The sequence below is a fragment of the Aptenodytes forsteri genome, unplaced genomic scaffold (assembly GCF_000699145.1).
Source record: "Aptenodytes forsteri isolate BGI_AS27 unplaced genomic scaffold, ASM69914v1 Scaffold270, whole genome shotgun sequence".
Lineage (NCBI taxonomy): Eukaryota > Metazoa > Chordata > Aves > Sphenisciformes > Spheniscidae > Aptenodytes > Aptenodytes forsteri.
In genome coordinates, this window is record NW_008794631.1 from 2,294,245 (window position 1) to 2,316,090 (window position 21,846).

General features: G+C 41.2%; 1 protein-coding gene across 1 annotated transcript in view; it reads left to right on the plus strand.

Moving 5' to 3' along the window:
* Positions 1–5,862: 5,862 nt before the first annotated feature.
* Positions 5,863–21,846, plus strand: part of PDE1C (phosphodiesterase 1C) — a 348,343-nt gene continuing 332,359 nt past the window's right edge. The window contains exon 1 of the mRNA XM_009273482.2: positions 5,863–5,947. Coding sequence (XP_009271757.1) covers positions 5,863–5,947 — 85 coding nt within the window. The remainder of the gene's footprint in view (positions 5,948–21,846) is intronic.

Genomic DNA, 21,846 nt, shown 5'->3' on the forward strand with positions numbered 1-21,846 from the left:
AGACAAGAGTGGAATTAGAGCATTAAAAATGTTTTGCTGTTGAAATGCTGCTATTTGTTTAAAAAAACCCAAACAAACAAACAAACAAGGAGAAAAATCTCATTTAAAAAGTGGAACTACACCCAGAGGCGGGGTGCTTTTGGCTTTCATGGTGCTAGGGACTACAAGTTAGTGTGTAAAGGAAATACATGGGGGTAGGTGTATTTACAGGGATCCTTCAAAGCCTTCACATTTTCCTTTCCTGCTACAACCTCTTTCCCATCATTTAACTTTATGTTCAGACCAGATGCTCCTTCACCACTTAGTTTTGCCTGATTGCAAGTTGCACTGGAAAGCTATATGATATGGTAGTTTGTTAATACTGCATTTTTCTCGGACACATCACAAAAGATGGACCTTGCCATTGTTAGTGGATTGTGTCTTGTTGGAAGAGGATCGTGATTTACCATGTTACTGTCTGCAGGCAATCTGGAAAAGTGTAAGCTATTGCCAAGGATCCTGCTGCTCAACTTTAGTCTCCTCACTAAGCTACCTCTTCCAGAGTTTAGATGCCTCAGGCTTTCTTGGTCCTCCAAAGAGAGAGAGAGCTTCTCCAGAAAGCGATTTGGATTTTAGGAGCTCTGACTCACCTTTGGGGTTGCCTGCTCACTGCAGGGGGAGCCTCCGGGTTCCTCATTTAGGCACCTCAGCTAGGTGCCTAAAATTAGATGGTATAGATTCCTCCTGTGTTTCTAAAGAAAACAATGCATTTCCTCTGAGTTGCAGAGCTGCTTGAAGTAGTTAAGATGAAGTCCAAGCTCAAAATAACATTACAGGTTTTTTTTTTCCTTTCCTCTGCCCGGAATTTATTGGATGCATTTGGATTTTCACCCGTGGTGTGAAGTCACTTTCAATAACACAAAATGAGTGTATATTGGGAAATATAAAATAGCATAAACCAAGACAATACTCCAGCATACTGGAGACTGTTCCTTTTGTCAGCGTTTGGTAAGGGGGAAAATGGTAAAGCCTGAAGCAAGCAGAAAGCATCAGAACAGCCGAGCATTAAAAAGTCATATTGCCTTCTGGCTGTCACACCTAAAAATAACTTAAATGTAGTGGATATTCCTGACAGTGACAACGTCTGATAAAATCTTCATAACATGCAGATGGAGTACTTCTAGGAAACAGTAAAACAAAGAAGCTTTCAGGAAAGAATGCCATCCTTCCATAAACAACCTGCAGTACATAACTGCGTGTTTGTGCGAAATATACCAAGCACTTCAGGGGATTTCAGCTTAACTTCTTTTCTGAAGCTGGAAGACATTTTCTTAAGAGATTTATCAATTCTTGGTGCATCATGCCCAGTCCTGAAAAGTGCTGAGCTCTTCTTTGGGATGTTAAATGTTTTCAGGTGACACTGACACCAGTGATGAGAGAGCCCTCTAACACTGCTCTGAAAGATATCTGCTTGTAAAATTGATTCAATTGAAGTTTGTGGAAATAAGGTGTTCCAAACAATGTTTTCAAAGGCGGGATCTGCCTGGTGCTTCTGTGGTCCACTCTCACTGGAACCCACAGTCTCAGGGGTCCCTTAACACTAGAAATCCTGCATGCTGGGCACCCCTCTGCCACCCATGTAACTGCTCCTCACCTTTGGATTCATAGCCAGAAGGTTTCAGAACCGATATTGTTATCAAAGTGAGTATTAGGCTAAAAAGCAACTACGTAGTTGAGAAGGAGAAAGGTTCAAAACAAAGAAAAGCAAGAAGTCTTCATGCAATGATTAGTTAAGCTGTGGACCTCCCTGCCAGAGGATGCTGAGGGTGCTGAAGGTTTAAGTTGATTGAACACAAAACTTTTGACTGTTTATGAACATACAGAAAACACAGCTGGCTCAGGGAGGTACCCCAGCTGGTGGTGGTTGGATACCTAGTATCACCACAGCCTGCCTTGTTCTTGATCATTTTTAGCATCTTTATCATTTTTTTAGCATCTATTTTTGGGCAATGATGGACATATGATGCAGCGCTGGATATAGGACACTGGGTTCAATGGACCTTTGGTCTGACCCAGTAGGGCTGCATTTTTTTTTCTTAATATTCAAAGTCAAGTTGTCAGTTGATTTAGGATACCTGAGACATTTCTGAAAAGATAAAAATTCAGAGATCCTAATTCTGCTAACTTCAGAGACAGGTACTACAAAAGCATACAGATGCCTGAGGTCTAAATTCATCACTGCTCCTGTGAAACTTGATTGTATTAGGAACTGAATCACCAGGAGTACAAGTATGGAAAACCAGGAGGATAGAGCTCCAGCCCTGCTGAAGCGAGTGGGAGTTTCGTCCTTGACTTCTGTGGGGCTAGGATTTTACTTAATGCTTTTATTTCCCCTTTCTCACACTACAAGAGCCAGAGGATATAGCACTGAAATAACAAATGATGCCTTTGAGCTGATACATAGAAGTATTTCTCCATGCAACTGATTTTTCAAAGTTTATGCTTGGGAAAGTATTTGGACGTAAACTGCAATTAAAAATCTTTCAGTCTTGCTGAGACAAATTTACATAAATAATATGCCTTTTTATACTGCAGGGCAGAAACAGACTGCTTAGGGATAGGAAGACGGTGTTGCATATCTGTTTGTTGTAGGTGGCTGTTTTTTCAAAACTTCCTCTAGCATGTATGTTGGAGGACGGCAGATTGGATGGATATTTGGTTTAATTCGATATGGTCTTTGGTTAAAATAGACTTCCTGAAAACATGCAAACTCTTCTACACATTGAAAAGTAAAGGGAAAATATTAAAGTAACTGCTGCTTTATGTGTTGACAAATTAAATGTTACCATGGATACACTGGTCTGTTTACAGCAATAATAATAAATATTTTCAATTCACACTGTGCTTTTCATCTCAAAGGATCCCCAGATGGTTTACAAATGACATACATGGATTGCTCTACACGGCACTGAACTGCAGCCACAAGAACTGCCTAATAATCTATATTGGTACTGCCTGGCGGTGGAAGGTAGAAAACGTACTGTACCCTGAGTGAATCTGTGGGGATTGTTTGGGAAACCAGAATGTAAATGGCAGACCTGAAAAAAGAGCTGAACAGCAAAATGCAAAGAATCAGATAGGATCAGGTATCAAGTTACTGATACGATTTGGTAATTCTTTGAGCAGCTGGATTAAATTTTTACTAGAGCTGGGAAGAAACTGTTTCCTTCTTGAAAAACGTAGAGGTCAAAACCTTTCCCTTTTCACCCCGAGGTGAGTACCTCTGCAGTTTTGAAGGGAGAGAGCATCCCGCTGCAAACACAGTTTAGGGCCCTCTCCAGGGATGTGGGAGATCTGGTTTCCAGCCTTATTTGATTACTTTGCCCTGCTGAGTGACTGTCTTTACTCTTCCTGGGGGAATTGTTCATTTTGACCTAAATAAGCTTATCAAATTATTACAATTATTTGAATTAGTATTAGTTGGGGCTTGAACAAGGTATCATTGCAAGGTAACTCCGGTGTGCACAGCCGTTGAACAGCTGGGTCATTTTCTCTCTGGCAATCTGTACAAAGTGGCCGAAGCCCCAGTGAAGGAGATCAGAAATGAGCAACATGGCAGTAGCTTGGTGATCTGGATATTCTTCTGAGAAGAGAAATGCCAATACAACTCTCCTGCTTCCTACATGAGTACACAGTCCAAGCCAGGGAGCAAGCGAGACTCTGTCTGCCTCTCTTTTTTTGCAAGAAAGTTTCTCCTGAAACTAAGAAACTTGACTGAAACTTCATGATCATCACTGGTATCTTCCCACAATTTTTCATCATGAATCAATCTTTTATGGCTTAAGGAAAAAAATGGTGTCATCAAATAAATAAAAAAACCACCCAAACCCTGACAGTTCCAATATTTACCTTTCCTTTAGATCACATTTAACTTTGTGCTTTCTAGATATAGTGTGAGTAATTCTCTATGCTTTTGCTTTCTTAGGCAAAGCATTAGTGCTTGTGACCTATATAACCAGTGGCAGAGAAAATGATTCCTTAGAAACACTTTATACTCAGAGTGGTTTTCTACATTGTTTAGGAGAGGCAGCTACATGACGGAGTCCAGTGAACTGCTTGAGAATTCTTCATTGCAGTGGCTGCCTTTATAGCAGTAACTCTTTTAAATTCCTGAGCTGTGCCTACCCTTCTGGGGTCAAAAATAATTGCAGGTGCAAGTGATGGAAACGTATCTAAGTAGTTATTATTATTTCACACTTCAGTCTTGAAAGGCCAAGAAACCTGGAAGACCAGGTCCTCCTTCCTGTAAAAAAAAACCAAACAGAAAAAAACCCCAAAAAACAAAGAACAAACCACAACCCCTCACTACTAACAGCTTTTTTCTTAACGAACTTGCCTTGTATTATTAAGCATCCAAATAATTAAAAAAATTGTTAACAAAAAAGGTCTATTTGGCTGAGGCTCTTCACTGGGCTAAAACTAAGTGGAATTTAAATTAACTACTGGAGTTCAGTAGTGACTCTCTTCCATCTTTCAAGAGAGGGTATTTAAAAAGTGCAACACTTCTATCTGACTTAAGCTTTTGTTGAGAAACCAAGGTAGGGTTGAGGTTTATACCTTAAACACGGACCAGGTTTGCTGATATTTTGTAAACCTTTTGGTGTGTGTTGGGCGAGCTTCTAGCAAACTGTCCCAGCTATTATTTTGATGGCAGTCTTCCTGAAACTCAGTGTTTCCATGTGGTTTCCACCCAGAACAATGCAAAACCTGCTGAATTTACCTGGAATTTACTTTTACGCTTGGGAACGTGAAAAAATGGAGCACTTTAGTAGCATGTTTTTATATTAACACACATTACAGGAAAAAGAAAAGGGTTGCACAGATGTATGTGAACTGGGATCACTAAGATATTGACAGTGTTTTCTTGGATACCTATTTATAAAACCTTGCCTTGCTGCTAGCCTCCTGTGAAAACTCTGCCAGCCTTGACTCTAAATTTTGTCTGTTCATAGGACAGGGATGATTTGCCTTGCCTTTTTCAGTGGGTTGCTGCAAGCACTCTGAATCACATTTTTAAACATCATTGGGTAAAAAAACTGCAGAGAGGAGTTTACAAACCATGTGATGAACCACCAGGAGGAGGAAGAGCTCAGAAGGCTTTTTTGTGTCTGTGTGCATGTACATTTTGCTCAGTTTATCATCATTACTGCTAAATTACTTTTGTTGTTTTCCTACAGTCACTTATGTTCTTACTTACTGATAATGTCTTGTATTCTGCTGCCAGTTGTGTTTCTAGAGACTTGCCGCTAGTATAAGTAGTAGATGATTGATGGTGTACTGTAATCTTGGGTTGATTCATTATATCTTGAATGATTAAAACACGCTGCTTGTATTTGAAAGGCTGAAATCTGAGCACAATTTGCTGCAAGTCAGAAATCCCCATGAGCAAGGGGAGCTACAGAAGCAGGGGCTGCAGCATAGCAGGGAATACAAGGAGCGTCAGTGGGTAGATCACAGCAAAATCTAACCCTTCATCTTTTTTTAATTGTGTGCTGACTCCTACACAGAGATTTGACAGATACAGCTGGCTTATTGACTCGTTAGTCTTGCACTAATTGACTGCGGGTTTAGATACCGGAGCCTCTAACCAGTTGTTAAACTCTGAGTAGGCACGTTGGTAACATGCCAGCAAGAGTGTTTGGGGGAGGAGAAAGCTGCTCGGTACATGTCTCTCAGATTCAGCTCCCCGCGCCGGGAGATGTGTGAGGTTGGGTGTGCGTGCTGTCACAGGCAGATATTCAAGGGCAGCTAGGAGCGAGCTCGAGCGCTTTGCTTCCACGGGGGGAGAGAAAGGCTGCTGCTGAAAGTACAAGCTGGCAGATCATGACAGAGCCAAGCAGCAGAAAGGAAGGATTTAAAAAATGCCGGAGTGCTACTTTCAGCATCGATGGCTATAGCTTTACAATTGGTGAGCCTGATTTAATTCCTCTTCTTTCTTTCATTGTCTCTGTTCTCCTCCTTTTCTCTCTTTCTTTGCAGCTCCAGTAAGTACAGGTGAAAGACAGCTGTTGACAACTGCCTTTTGTCAATATATGCCTTTAAAACGTACAGATGCCCTGCAATTTTTGTCTGGGTTGGTTTTCCATTCTGCCTTCTATATTTTCTTCTGCCCAAGAAACTTGCCTTTGAGACGCAGCCACTCTAAATCCTTCCACTGGGTTTTGGCATGAGTTCACCGAGACGTTCGCAGAACTTTTGTTTTGGAACCTTATCTCAGGAAAGCCTGGGCTTCGGGATTGCAGGTTTCCAACTTGCTAGCTGCGTTTCCTTCCGATGAGCCCAGAACATAACCCCTGGGAGCCCTGGCTTTGTTTCCAGTATTTCTTTGTTCACTTAGCCAGTGTTTCCAAATTCTTTAACCTTTTGCCATTTCTCAGTTTGCGTAAAGATGCATGTAACCGTTCTTGCTGCCTCTCAAACACAAAGAGCAAAATTGCTGGGGCAGGGCAAGATGTAAGGAGAGATTAGGAATTTTAGGACTGGTTGTTGTTGCTGTTTGAAGAGTGCAGTTTATTGTTTGTGTTCACTGTCTTAGGGAAAAGTGAGGCTTCTTAAAGCGACAGGTGTCTACGTGTTTTTCCAACAGACTTAACTGTGCAAAAGTTAAAATCTGAGGATTCCCTGAGCAGGCTGCTCTGCTAAAACTGCATATCTCACTAGGTTTTGTTATATAAATCCCTATAGATCTTAGAAACAAAGCAAACTTACAGCCCACTTTAATTTTTAGATGAAATCCAAGTTAAAATATATAGAAAACTTACTTGTAATAATCAATTGATACAAATTCCATTCCCCTTGGAATACCTTTAAGATGACAGAGATTCTACTTCCTTGCAGTTGTGAAATCAGGAAAGTTTTTCCTGATTTGTACTAGTGTAATTGGGTCACAATTTCATCTAATAATGATGGATACAAGCTTTTTGTTGGTGTGGGAGGAGGTACCTCTTTATTCCTCTGCTTTATGGAAAACTTGTTTTGCAATCATTAACATCATGCAAACATTAAACTTGCTGAAAAAAATGGAGATGGAAATGTATGTTTCATTAAAATATCTTCATGTAGTCATCTGTTAATGTGCATATAGCATTTTAAAGGTGAAACTGCCAGGCAAATGCTTCTTTTAAAATTTCTTTCTCTAACGGGAAGGTGGTAGTCCCTCCACAGGTTAAGTTCCAACATGCTCACTTTTGAACACCCTATCTTAGCCTCTCCCCCTCTCAGCTTCATTACTAATAGTGTTATTTCATCAGTTTGTGTCGGTCTGGAGGAGCAACATTTCCTTTTTGAGCCTAGGCACATTATCTGGAGATGCTGAACATTTATGACTGTGCCTAATTATTTTTTTTGTTCATGATCAAACCGACAGGATTGCTGTATTTGTTGCTCTGCTGTCTTTATTGCTACTCGTGCTCAAGAAACAACTAAACCAAATTTTGAATCAAATGACTCAGGGTTAGAGTTGCAGCTTCTTCTGCTTCTTAGCACAGCTGCTGCATAGGAGTTCCTGTGCTATTTTCTTCTATTTGGTGCACACAACCAGCTTATTGATTCTGTGATCTGTGCATTATATAACGTCTATTTTTATATCTGGGCAAGTGTGCATTGGATTGACTCACATAACCGTGAAAACTTTGTAAACATGCAGTCTAGTATTACCAGCACTGTGCGGTAGACAGATCCGAATGATTCATGTATTTGTTAATCCTTATACTGAAGAAAATGAATGTATCCAAAAGTTCCCACAGCAACATTAGTGTGTCAGGGATGGGCTTAAACTTCTTTTTTTCCATCTGATGAGACTTCTGTATAGGTATCTAGTTTTGGGTACTGCAAATTTTTGAGAAGTTCTTGGGAAATGCTGAGCTGCTGCATCTGCTATTGAAGTGTCAGCTGGGAGAGAAGGCTGATGCTCTTGAGGAACAGAGTAATATCAGGTTGAGAGAAATGAGTTTCCATTTGGGTGCAAAAGAAAATATTTTGCATTAATTCACCCTTATACTAACTGCTAAGAAAGGGTGATCTTCACAGCGTTTTGATAAATGATCACTTATAACAAGACTTAATGAAAATTTTAATGAAAGACCTGGGCCTAACATCAAACATGAAAGTACGTGGGCATGGAAGGAGGCTGGTGCAAGAAAAGCTCCTTGCTGATGGCTTGCAGCCTTGTGTCTCTGGAGACGGTCAGCATCCGTTCACACAGCAGCGCAACCTAGAGCAGGTTCTGGACTGCTCTGATTTTCACCTTGGTTGCTTACAGCGCTGGTGGTGGGACAGGAGAGCTGTAGGAACTCCCCATTTCCCAAGGCCTTCACAGATCCCTGTGGAAGAAAGGGATGTGCCATACCAGAAAGGCAAATGTATGCCAATACTCAATAGCTTTCTTCTGTACGAAGAAACAAGGTAGTTGCAAATCCCTTTCCTCCAGATACCACCCTTTTGACAGAGACCATGAGGAGGACTGAGGTGTGCTGCGCTATGCCTACTGAGGATTTCTGTGCAGTTTTGGATATTCTGCTTTTACGGACTTTTTGCGCTGGTAGTGTGATGTAAAGGGACTATAGTGGAACCACAGTGTGAGCCATTTAGTGGGACCATTCAGGACAGGAATCATGCAATTTAGTAGCTATAGAAAGTTCAGTGTATCTCAGATGAAGGCTTCAAAATCTTTATTTGCCATGGTCTACGTCAGCAAATTTCAGAGACCATGAAGTTTTGTATACACAAGTTATTGTATTTGAGCTCTTGTTTAACTTTTGCTAAATTTTTCTCCACTAGAAGTAAAACATAACAGAATGGCAGCTGAGTTTAAAAGAAAAGAAGTTAAGAGTTAAGGCCTATATATTTTTTTTTTTGTCCTGCGCCTTGTCTGATCACTCCTGTGCAAATGAAAGGCTATTAAGTCAGAAAGCCAGTGTGTTACTTACTGACTTTGCTGCTGTAATTGACTGACTAAAGATGCAAGACAGAAAAACATCCACTGTCTTTAAACCTGGGAAAATGGTAAACACAAACATTAACAAGAGGACATTTTCTTCTGCGTTTATCACCTTCCTATGACCAAGAGCTAACTTCATTAAAGCTCCCGCTCTCTGCTTTTCATATCCAGAAGCACCTGGCAACACTGTTTTGTCCCATCCAACGTATCTAATAAATTTATTTTTATAGATTAGAATGAAGTGATGGGGAGTCCTGCTGTAACTCAGGTGTTACTGGAGAAGAGGGATGTGGCACCGAAACACTTAGTCTAGCTCACAGCAGTTGTTTCTAAATCTTGCAGGAAAGTTTCTTTAGGAGGACACTGTCTCCATTTTGCGTGCAAAAGCTCTCCCTCCATTGAAGATCTGAGTTTTGCTCGGTGGTGCTTTTGGGCCCTATTTTGAATAATTCTTTAAAAATGTCATTTTCTTAATGTTGCTGGAATTTCTCATGTTGCAGTTCACTACCTGAAACCCACTTCAACATCCCTTTCAACATCACAGGTAGAACAGCCAAAGTAGTTCTTGCTGGTCCCTCTGACAGATCACTTCAGAAACGCCTTCTGTGTTTTGGTCAAAGAAAATGTTGCTTGAGGAGGTACGTGTGCTGTGCTGGTCTAAGTTGGGGTGGGGAAGATTGGAAGCAAACTAAATAGTGAACTCAGCTTTATTAGGATAAGGAAAAATACCTTCAGCTCTGTGTCACATGCTTAACTTTTAAAGAAAATGCTGCTGTGGATTTTCTGTTATTCTCTCTTGAATGTCCATTAGGAGTAGAATAGACAGGAATGGGTTTTTAAAATTATTCTAGAAAGAAACCAGCGAAATAAGAGCAGTTTCATTTTTTGTACTGTATTTTGGCCAGAGAACTGTGTACACTGTAGCAATTAACTGTTTTGATCTTGTGTATTGATTTTCAGCCTTGTTGGAGTTTGTCATTCATCTGAGGGCAACGGGCACCTTTGCAACCCACAAAAGAGGCAGGTTTCAGCAGAAGACACCCAGTACATTTTCATGGAGATTTCCTTTAATTCTGCTCTTAGTTGCTTATAATGAATGTCATTCTGACTGAAAGCACACTGTAATTACAAGGTGCTGACAAATCTCTCGCTAATTCTGCGTGTGCGTCACTCAGAGCCTTCCTTCAAAGGAGGTCTGGGAGAAATGTCTGTCTGTGGGGTCAGTCCGCTTTCGGGGAGGGGGGGAGGTATCTCTGCTTGCACACGAACAGTGTCACTGGCAGAAAGGTGAAGGGGGAATGCATAGCCACCACTCCTGCTGTGGATTATAGCCTCTCCTTGTCTTTGTACCTAAATTCTATCATTTTCTTTGTTATGACATAATACAAAAGATTTAAAAAACAGCAATGAAAGACCCAAAACTTTGCTCTTTTTTTTTCTCCCCCTCTCTCTCCTGATAGACCTTAATGAGAGGATATTTTCTCAATAAAAGCTGATATGAAGCACTGATTTCTGTGTAAACAGTGGAACACTGTCATCTGAAATCTAGGAACTGGGAAATCTAAGTTTATTAATATAATACAAATACTAAGCTTGCCATAGGATGTGAGATTTTTAATGTGATTTAAGGAAGCCTGATATAGTTACAATATGCTATAAAGAATTAAAATCTCTTCCAACATAGTCCTATCCCCAACAAATTCACCTACAGAAAGCTGTCAGCAAATAAATTGTGAAATAAAGCTCTAAAGTTATAAGAGGTTTTTTCTGCTCCCTCCATTACAAAGTTGTGTTTTAGCTTCAAACCAGTCTGGTCTCTGTCTGCTCTGCCTGAAAATACACCTGAAAGGAATTTGCATAGTTGGCATGCATATGGGTGAGATACCCAGCTGGCCCTTTGTGTGGGGTGGGTGGTCTCTACCACAGTGATGGGCAATAGGAATTCCTGCTGTTGGTACTTTAACCTGTAGCTGCTTCTATACAGGGGTGGAGATGGTGATTTCTGTGGCATCTACAGGGTCTCAATGTTGCACTGACACCTTTGATGTTGCAGGGGTGGACAGCTGTAAGCTAAGTAAACAGTCTTTGAAAAGACTGCAGGGATAGTTCTTGTGTGGCAAAAAGCCTGGCAATGTTTTCATGGAGCTCTGCCCTGTTGCCTCTGTGGATGGTCTACCTTATCACTGCTACCTGCTGTTCACAGCTGTGCTCTGCTGCCTGTATCTTGGCATCCAGAAACACAGCGAGTGTTTGGGGCTGTCCCGTTCTCTGCCAGAGTTGTTTTGAGTGAGAGGTTACCACGCAGGGTTGCACACCAGGCTCATTAGCAGCTCACAAAGGATCAGATTCAGATTGCAGGTCCCTGTGGCAGGGTCACATCAAAAGTGTTATTTTCCTTCCTCCTCTTGATTTTATTTCTCAAGGAAGCTGAGAACAGTAAAACCTTTGCAGCATGTTTTAATGTGAGTGAATGGGCATTCCCGTTCTCTGCAGCTGAGTTCCATACATGGGAAAACAACCTCCAGAGCGCTGGGTGAGGAGAGATGTTAATGGATAAAACCATTGTCCATCACTGTCAGGAAGCGTTCCTTTAATTACTTCACACGATTTTTATTATTTTTTTTTAAGGTTGGCAAATTGCACGTGTCCAGGTCTTGGTGCTCGGTTACCTCTGAGTCTAGCTTCAGGACTAATGTCACCAAATGGTCTAACGCCCTCAATGTGTTGGGAATAAGATTCACTAATGGGAAGTAGCTATGAAAACTGGGCTTGTGGGGCAACAGAGCACCCAACACAAGGTGCAAATAGGGCAGAAGGTGGAGACACCTGGCTGGAAATGGGGACTTCTGTTCCCTTTGTGCCAAATCCCAGACCCACTGTGCTGTTTGTCTCCCTGCTCATCTTCTATGAGGGAAGGAAGCACAGTCAGTCCTCTTCTAGAAACAACAAATGATTTTTGCTCCCTACTAGGAGGGGACCCATCTTACCATGGTGGGAAATAGCATTGCCCCTGCTTTTGTTTTCTCTCTGGTCTTTGGCCAACTATTCCTGCTCCCAATGCCTTCTGAATTGATGCAGCGAGATTAATTACAAATTTCAGATTTTCTAGAACACCCACAGTTCAAAAGAAATAAACAGGAATGAACTCTTCTGTGCCTTTTGAGCTCAGTTTTAGACAGCCAGCCAGGCCTGTTCCTGAGCAGGCAGGCTCTGACTGGGAGCAGTCTTCCCTCATTCACAGCCCCAGCCGGCTCCCTCTCCCATGCCGAAAGCCAGAGGGCTGCATCCTCCTCCTTGTACTGCAGCTGTGAGGACCCGGAGTCTAGGAGCTTTCAAACATAATTGCCTTTGGGGATTTGCATTTCTGCTGCAATCTTCTATTTTAAACCCTTGTGCTGTACTAATTGGTCTATTTTCCTGATGTAGTATAAATGCAAACTCATTTTTCCAAGTTCTGTAGCTCTGCACAAGTAAGAGAGCAAAAGGCTCCTGGACGTATCCTGCACTTATCTGTGTACTAGTGCAAATCAAGTCAGGAGGCAGGATCCTGGCCAGTGGTAAATCTGCATCACTCCACTGCAGTTGGGAGAACGGCAGTGATTTAAACGAGCAAAGGATCTGTCCTAAACAGTCTTTTTCAGTTAAAGCAAATGCTGCTGTATGTTAGAGAAGGAGCTGCCCTACGTACAAGGAAGGAAAATCACGCAGCTTTTCCACGGCTCGCTTCCAAGACTTCATCAAGATTATGCTGATATGATTTTGCTCCCTGCTTCTCCCTGCCTGGTGACAGAGCTTGTATCTAACAATCCTGCTGAAACTAGATCCCAGATTTCTAATAGCTACAGGCTCGAAATTTTCAGGCCTGGGAACTTAACCCTCATGACTACATCAATAGCCTCGTGCTACGGCTGTGTGCAAAGTTGGAAGTGTGGTGCAGGGAAAGTTGTAGTAATTACTGAACAGATGCACTTAATGAGGTCTCTACTGGCTTCCCAGCTGGCCATGTGCTGGGACAATGTGACAGCAGTCGCTCGGGTCATTGTGTGACATCGCATCCTCCCCCTTGTTGTCATAGCAGCTGCAATCAGCCCCCTGAAAATTTCCCTCAGGAAGACTGCAAGCATAATTTCTCTCCATTAAATGGCAGTGCATGGTGCTTAGTCTCTTGCTGTTGCACGACGCTACATCTTATTTCTATTGATTTAGTGTCCTTTCCAGCTGCCCCCCCCCCATGCAGGGCGATGAGACCTGTCAAATGGTGTGTTATTGGGAAAGGGGCGAGGGTAGACAACTTGCTCAGCCAGTACCACTTAATTCAGTTTCAACTCCAAGTGCCTCTTCTACGTTCAGTAGATTTACAGCCAGTTTATACTCATCGGAGGTGACGATAAGAACACTGTTTGGATTCAGATTGCGTATCCTTTCTCTTTTGGTATTGACAATGAACGCTTATTAGGAGTGAAAGCTTTCCAAAATCAAATTTTACTAGTTTCTTCCCCACGTATGTGGGTAGCTGAAGTCCTTGCAGTTCCCTCACATGGCATGCCGATTGTTTTTTATTGACTCACTTTTTCACATTCTTTTTTTTTTCTTTCCATTTCAGGGTCTTGTACTCTTGAACTGTGGTAATGGATCTAGTCCCCAAAATTTGTACTAGTGTTTTCCTCTTTATGCTTTATCCTTTCCCTCTTTTATTTTGTGCTTCATGAATGCCAGTGTGATTTAGTTTGAATCATGTCAACTGAAAACTAAGCTTTCTTGCTCTAGTCCCACCACACAGCTAAGTACATACAGAAAATTTCCAGGGATATTTTTTATTGATAGTTCAAGTAGAGCAAGTAATTAAACCACTTTGGAAATAGACTTGAAGTAAAAATTATAAACACGTTAACTTTCTCTGAAACTACTTAAAGCAAAGTGTTCCTCTGCTTAGAATACTGAGTTTGAGTTTTGGTTATTTTATGATCCCTATAGATAAAGACAAATGATTTACACATACCAGGCAGATACCCTTAAGAAAACCTAAAAGGAGATTTTTCATTCAGGCCATGATTCTGCTGTTGGATGTGCACATGAAAGCTTTCTGAAGTAGCAGGATTTTTCAAACAGGTGGTCCTCAGTTAGTTGCAGGCTGAGGAGCTCTGTTGCGTAGTGATAAAAGTGTGCCCCGTGATTAAATGAGAGCAGTTGGTATTTTCATCAAATACCAAGTGGATACAATTGCAATTGTAACACTCTAGGAAGTGAGCAAAGAATGAAAATGCATGGAGAAAAAGGACTCTCTGAAATTTATAGGTGGTACTGTCAGCTGTGCTCCAAATGTAAAATGTTGTTTTCCTCTCCCATTAAAACGCGTTTTGCAGGATAGGATGTTTTATACGCTGATGTGCACGATGTGAATAGCAGAATACGAAGCCCATTTAGTTTATATTGATTTCCTCCCCCGCTCCCAAAGCTGTGATTATTACTGGACATGTATACTGTTAATAATCACTATTTCCCTTGAAATGTACTCTGAAAATGGGATCTTTAAGATGTTCAGACTTCTTTATTCGCCCTTATTTGGTGGCACTGTACCACATTTTATTAGTCTACAGGAGGGAGATGGTCTTTTCTCCCAACTGCAGGCCCTTGATCTAAAGACAATCTATGTTCTTTCCGCCTTGAACATTATCATAATTCAGAATTACAGATCTTGCAGGCCAAATTATGTTCTGACTTTTATGCAACCCTGGTAACTCAAAACATAATTTGGCCTGCAGTGTGTATTATTTTTCTTAAAACTGCTGTATGAGCAAATCTAAGAAATCTCTGGCAAAGCTGTGGGTTTTTTCCTTGTCAAAATCTGGAATATTACACTTGATAATCAATGCTGATTTCAATCTGAGTCACAGGGAGGGTGATCTATATTTTATAGTCCATGTACTGTATATATGGCATATAGTAAAAAAAGTGTTGAACGTGTATATAACTGTTACGGAGCACAACGGACTGTGGTAGATTCTACTGCTGCTCCTAGGAACGTAAATAACTTTTCAGCATTAATTTACAGAATCTCATCCCATGGCTCCTCAGATAACAAAAGCAGTGGGATCTTCCAGAGCCCCAGCCATTGGCTGACTCTGCTGTTACAAAAATCAATGGATATCTTTAGAAAGTCCAGAACAGGACACCCTGTGCTACTTTTGAAAGTTCCTTTGTGGATAAAGAGTTAATTTCTTTCTGGTAACCTCAACACTTAAATAGAATTCCAGCAGGAAATACCTAAGACCTAATGACTGCTGCTAACCTTAGCTGTTAGTCGATTGTCTGCTTTTCAGAAATGATGCAGCATATATAGATCAACTGATAATGAGCATCTTGCTTCACTTCAACAGAATGAATTCTGAGTTTTCACAAGCATAATTCAGGGTAGATTTGAGCTGAAAGTGTTTAATGACATTTGGGTGCATGTTTCTTCTGCAAAAATAATTGATTTTTCCATGCTGTGAATTTTTGGTTGTGAGAGAGGTGGGTATTAAGGTAGTTGTTTTATCTCTTCTCCCTATTAAACGTAGATAGAAACAATTACATGGAAACCTCCTGCCTCACAGTGCAAAGCCACAGCATGCTGATGTGTGTTGGTGCTGGAGCCTGGCATACTTGAATGATGATTATCCCAGAACTTGGTTGAACGGGAGGTGTAGCACCTCCTCCGTGACTGCAGTTTGCAGCCCACTTAGCCGCAGAGAGCAGACAGTGATTGCTGGTAACTTTAATTCATGTGGCCAGAAAGTTGAGTCCTTTCCTCTTGGCTGGCCCTGCCGCAGAAGCAACCTCTGGGAGAGACACAGGACAAAGACAAACAGCTGGAGGAACCCTGACTAAACCATTGCTGTTTAAAATGCCACCTGGGAGTCATCACAGCAGCCTGGGGAAATCAGGGGATCCTGGCTGTTACTGAGTGTTGTACGTGAGTTTCACTTGGACAGGCTGAAGCTGTCACTTGAATATGGATCCATGTCAGCTGGCGTCAGATCCTGTAACTAAGCAAATGCCTCAACTATCAGTCCAGTCTGCTAACGCTCCCCAGCATTCCTCCATTCCCGAAGTATCAACAGGTTGTTATTATTGTTACAGTTGATAGATGGCTTCATGATATTATTCCTGTCTCCATGGCTAATGCTTAAGGCTTAATTGTCCTTGAGTCAAGGGAAATATAAGTACTGAGAATGGCAATTACAGCACTGCTGATAACTTGGATCCACTTGCTCCTGGAAGATGCTCCTGTCAGCTTGACAACATGATCGGAGTAAATTTTCCTTCATGGGAGAATATGTTTATTCTTTAGTGATGTTTGCTGCCTTATGTTCCAGTCTAATGCTTCCTATTAATTAGAATTCATTGTGCCATTTAAGTGAAGTGGCATTTTTGAAGTGAAATTCTGTACGGCGACTTGTCATTTACTCTCTGATTGTGTTCGCCTACTTGCCCTCAGAAGCAGCAACAATAATTTGAGCCTTCTGTTTTATTAGCTGTCATTTACAGTAACACTTTACGTGCATAATTATTTTTCTCTAGCTCTGCACTGGTACTTAAATGAAACCTCTGGGATGTGTTCCCAGCTGGTTGTGTGTTTACGTGTTGTATTCAGTCACTTGCATTTGATCTCTCTCACGTTGTTTGTGGCAAGCAAGTTTTGTGTCCTTTTGGGAAGTTTTTAGCTTTGATTATTTCAGTGTTTATTAAGCACTAATCTGTTCAGAAGCTTTGGATAAGTCTTCTCAGAGAACGCCTGTATCTTTAGGTCCCTAAGCCAAGAGGCAAAGGAAATTTGGCCTTTGAGCACTTTGGGAAATTTTGCCTGTAGTGCATAGGTGCCATTACAAACATCTTTTTGAATTGGGAAGAAGAGGATGTTTCCATGTTGGTGAAACGAGTGTTATGCTGGAAGGAGTGGGGGGAGATTTTAGACTTGGAGTTGCACATCTTTCCTCAGGCCCCATAGTCCTCTCCACCCTTTGGCAGTAAGATGCCCAAGCCCTGCCGCTTGCTGGCACTGCTGCTAACCAAGAGGGAGGGGATGGAGTTTTTTGGCATTGAGAGTTTTTCAAAGGAACCTGGAGGAATAAAGAAGGGAAGACAGGACATGCTTTGGGTGCCAAAATCTCTCTCGATGGCTTTGCTAAGACTAATTTGTGTTTCTAAAGAAAATGATACCGTACCTTATGGACCTTGAACTCCTAAATCCAAATGATGCAAGTTGGAAAATGCATTGGGAATTTGTGAAAAGAAAGGAGTAAATATCCTAATACTTTTGTAATTGTGAAATTGGCTTCTAGCCGAGCTTACTACTCCAGAATGAAGCACAGGGAGAACTTTGGACAAACAAAAATGAGTCTTATGCTACACAATATTTTTTACTTTCATTCAAAATACTCCTTTTCAATGTTAAGATTAGCTTGATGTATTTAGTGGATTTATCACATCCAGTAAACTGCCTATGCAGACAGCACATGCCATGTTTGTCATCATCACTACAAAATATTTATTTGTTCTCATTTGCAATAAGCTGATTGTTGAAGTCACTGAGCAGCATTCGAATGGCTAAGACATTTGTGACTTATATGAAGTCCTATTTGGTACCTTTGGGCACTCAAAAAGGAACAAAGAACAGAATAGTTTGAAATTGTGTGTCATTACCATCAAATAATATCTGATAACTAAAAAGAAATAATTTTTGTAATATTTTGAATTTTCTTTTGTCCTGCATTGCCTTTCAGTCTATATAAGGTCTGTACTTGTATACATAATTTCATATTTGTTAAACTGCTATAAACTGCAGGAGGGATTAGCATTGGCAAATGAAGGCATCTTTTAGTATGGCTGCTGAAGAGCAAAACAGCAGCAGTTCCAAAACTTGTTAAAGAAAAATAGCAGTGAGGTGCAGGAATAGTTAAAGAAGATAGGATTAAGGATTTAGCCTATATTTCTTATTCAGTCCAAATCCCTAACAATATCAGTGATAAGAGAAAGGAATTCAAAATTATGCCCAAATTATTTAATGTCTGAAAATGAGGCTGGTATTTTGCATAACAATAATGCTTTTTAAATGAAAAGGAGCGTTTGCTTTACAGTTCATTGTAGCCGGAGGGCCACGTGCCACAGTACTTACAGGTGAGGTGTCTAATCTGGTAATTTTGCTCCCCCTTGGAATTCAGTGATCTAAAGTGGGCAACAATTGTTGGTATTATTCTCTCTTCTCCAATCTTTGGCTGATGTAATTCATGCCATTGTAAGGCATTCTTTGATCACTGAAATTTTGGGACACAGATGAACAAAGCAGTAAGTGGAAAATAAATTAGACATAGCTGCAGAAGGTGGCAGATATTCACCGAAGCGTAAGGATAAAGCAGTCAGGATGAGGCATGGGCATTATATACCACTTAGGTTACAAAACATGTACTTGGACTTCCCCAGTGAAAGACTTCGTTTAAAAAAACAACACCAACCAAAAAAACAACACCAACCAAAAAAACAACCTGAAAGAGAAAAGTTAGAGATGATACTGTTAAATATTTTAAAAGACACCACGTGAGAAGATTCTGTAAGGAAGCATGGCAGAACCAAAGAAAATCAGTGAAGGCAGTAACTAAATGAGAAGTATTTTGACATCGGTCATGCATTTCTATGTGATTAGTCCCATTACAATAAATGAGAGTATTTGCTACTGCAAGAGCTGTAGCTCTTGCGAATTAGACTTGTTTGTAATGCTAACTTTTAAAATACAGAAGATACTTTGCTTCAGGTGCTCAGTCATATAGCTCTTACGTGCTACGCTCAATGTGTTTATGAAGTAGTCTTTTTGTGGGTTCTGAGAGCACTCTGTTCCCAGTACCTTTCAGTAATATGGGCAGATGCTTCCATTGAGGTATCCACATATTCGTCATGCCTCCTGCCTCTTCCTGGGATACACCTGAGAAAATAAGAAAGCGGTCGTCTCAGAACTACTCAGTAAAATACAGTCAAACTCCTTCCTCTGCAGAGAGCTACTGCTGTAAGTTGTTTTAAAGGAGCATGGGTTTAACCCACTCTGCATTGCATCCACAGCACCACATGTACTGAGGCACAAGGCCTTTCACCGTTGTCATATAGCTCCTTGAAGCTACTTACACCTTCTGCTGTGCACTTGTAGGGCCAGCAGATAGCTCCTGCTGCACAGAGAGATCACAGCTGGTTTGTCCTGATGAGCAGATGACCACCTCCTGACTTCTGAGCACAAAGCCCTAAATTATATCCCATTTTCAGCTAGAAAACTGAGTGTTTGCTGTGTCGCACAGACTCGGTGTTCACTGTGGCCTGCTTGCCCTTGGAGCTGCTGAAGTAGCACTGTCTCTAGAAAGAACTAAGGGATTTTTTTCTATACAGAATCAGGGATGTGCCTTAAAAGCCAAGGTGTCTATTGGGAGATGTGGCGGAGATGTAGCATGTATTATTGCCTAGTTCAGTCTGCATGGTACCTGCAATGAAGTCTCAGTATTACTGATGAAAAAATGAATCACTTTTCACAGGCGTTTCATTTAGTGGCTTTCAGAAGAACAAAACAAACCAGAAGTATTTTTCCTTGGCTAATGCTTCAATTTAAAGAGCCATATGTAACTTTTAAACTAAGACTGACATTATATATTAGCCAGTGTCAGTGTTTTGCTCAGGGCCTTCACCAAGGGTATATATTCAAGCGCAGTGCAATAAATGCTCTGACTCAGGCCTTGGATCTTTCCTCCTTTTATCACAGGTTGACAGCAACTGGATGTGAAGCCTGGTGAATCTTTTAAAGATATTAATTTTAAATTTATGTAGTATTAAGACAAAGCTGTCCTCTTTAAAGTGGGAAGACAGCTTTGGGAGAAGAGTATACATTATACTGGTCACTGCTGTCACTACTTTTATGGGTATTGGTAGTTTATGTGAAGTAATAATGATAATGCTGGCAAATACTCCCAGTGGCATTTTTCACATCAGAAGTGCTTAATGGTTTGGCTGTATTTGCTTCAAAGTGGAGATTTAAAAGAAGGAGTTAAAAAAGAGTTTTTACTTTAAAATGCACAGCTTCTTTGTGTGAGTAAATCGTTTTGCATCACGACTGGAGACCAGTTGCTGCAAAAGCAACTCTGAGAAGAGCCACCTGCAGGTACTCGCTGGCAGATTGCCAATGACAGGGAACTGGGAAGCAGCGCTTGGTTTCTATATGCACCAGAAGCTTTAGTTATTGACCTGAATTTCAATTGCTTGAAACAATTATATCAGATGGGATCATGTCACCAGTCCACCTCTGCTGCGAGCTGGTAGAAAGCAGACAAGCTGAAAAGGAAAGAGACACATGATGGTGCTCCTAACATCTGCACTGGTGGCTTATAAAGTGGTGTAGCATTACTGTATGGTTGACTTGCTGTGTCGCCTATTAATGAGAAGTTTATTTACCAGGATTATCTTTCTTAGCTTTCTGCACATGCCGTTCTCTATTTGTGAGAAACCCTTCCTGTTTGTGCAACCTGGCAGGTAGGCCAGAGCAGCGTTAGGTTTTGCTAATTAAAGATCAGGCTTGATTTCATGAGTTGGAGGAGACAAATCCTGCCCTGCTCTCTGAAGCACAGGGTCTCTTCGTACCCTGGCTTTACGGTTATGCAGTGCAGGGTGCTTTATCACTGCAGGGCAGTATTTCTTACCAAGCCACTCAGAATGGAGTCCTGAAATAGGTCTAAAAGTCCTTTATATCTGATCCCATGCTGCTTGTAACGTAAATAAATAAAGGGTGCATGCACTGGTGCCAAAGTGTACGTGGGGAATCCTGTGGCACCTCAGCAATGCCTGCAAAGTGACCACAAATGAAGGAGGCTAGAAACTCGGTGCACTTCCATTAGTGAACCACTTTTGCGATATTTCTAGAGCCATTCTGCACAGGGCTGTAACTGAAATAAAACTTTAAATATTTATTTTCATCCTGTAACTCATAAGCAATGTGCTTCAAGTTAGCCTTACTTTGAGCAAGGCCTGGACCTCATGACCTTTGAAGGTTGTTCCCAACCTAAGTTGTTCAGTGATTCTATACATGAATGAAAACTTTCTCTAGATTAAGATAAGGCAAAAAAGAAAATCATACTTTTAAAAATTATTTTTTCTTTCAGTTTCTACTTCCTTTCTTATTTTTTTGCATATCGTGAAAGGATTTTATTTTCCCATTGAAAAGAATGGCAAAAAGTTCTGCTAATTTCAGTTGGACTGAGGCTTGGATTTGCACAGACAGAAATGCATTTACATTGCATTTAGAGGGAAAAGCAGGGCATCACCTTCTTTAGTTTGAAGCTTCTCTTACAAAGTCTTTTGAAAGTATCATGGACAACGGGCGAAGTTTGTGCAATGTATCTCTCTTCCCTACAAGTAGCAGGAAGGCTGTGACAAAAGACAAGTGACAATAGCTGCATGGCACCAGGGCAGCCTGAGCGGTCCATTGTTCACGTTCAGCCTCCTGTTCCTGAGACGCTGCATGGAAGAGGGAGAAGGAAGGCTTCTCTGATGATTAAAACCGAGTTGCTGAACAGTTAAGGGGAGGCATTATGGTGAAGTCTTCAAAAAAGAGGATGTAATGCTCCTTCTCTCGCATGCAGGATGGGCAACCAAAGATGAGTCTTTCATGGCCTGCTGTCAGTGCAAACCTGCCAGTGTTGGTAGATAAAAAAGCAGTAAAGTGCAGGGCATTTCCAGTCAGAACTACCACTAATGTACTTGAGCTGTGAATCCACTCTGCTGCGTGGCACATGCAATGGTCATCTGTCCAGGATTCCTGTGATTAAAAGAGCTAGCAGGTCTGTCTGCCTCTGCTTGTCTTTCTG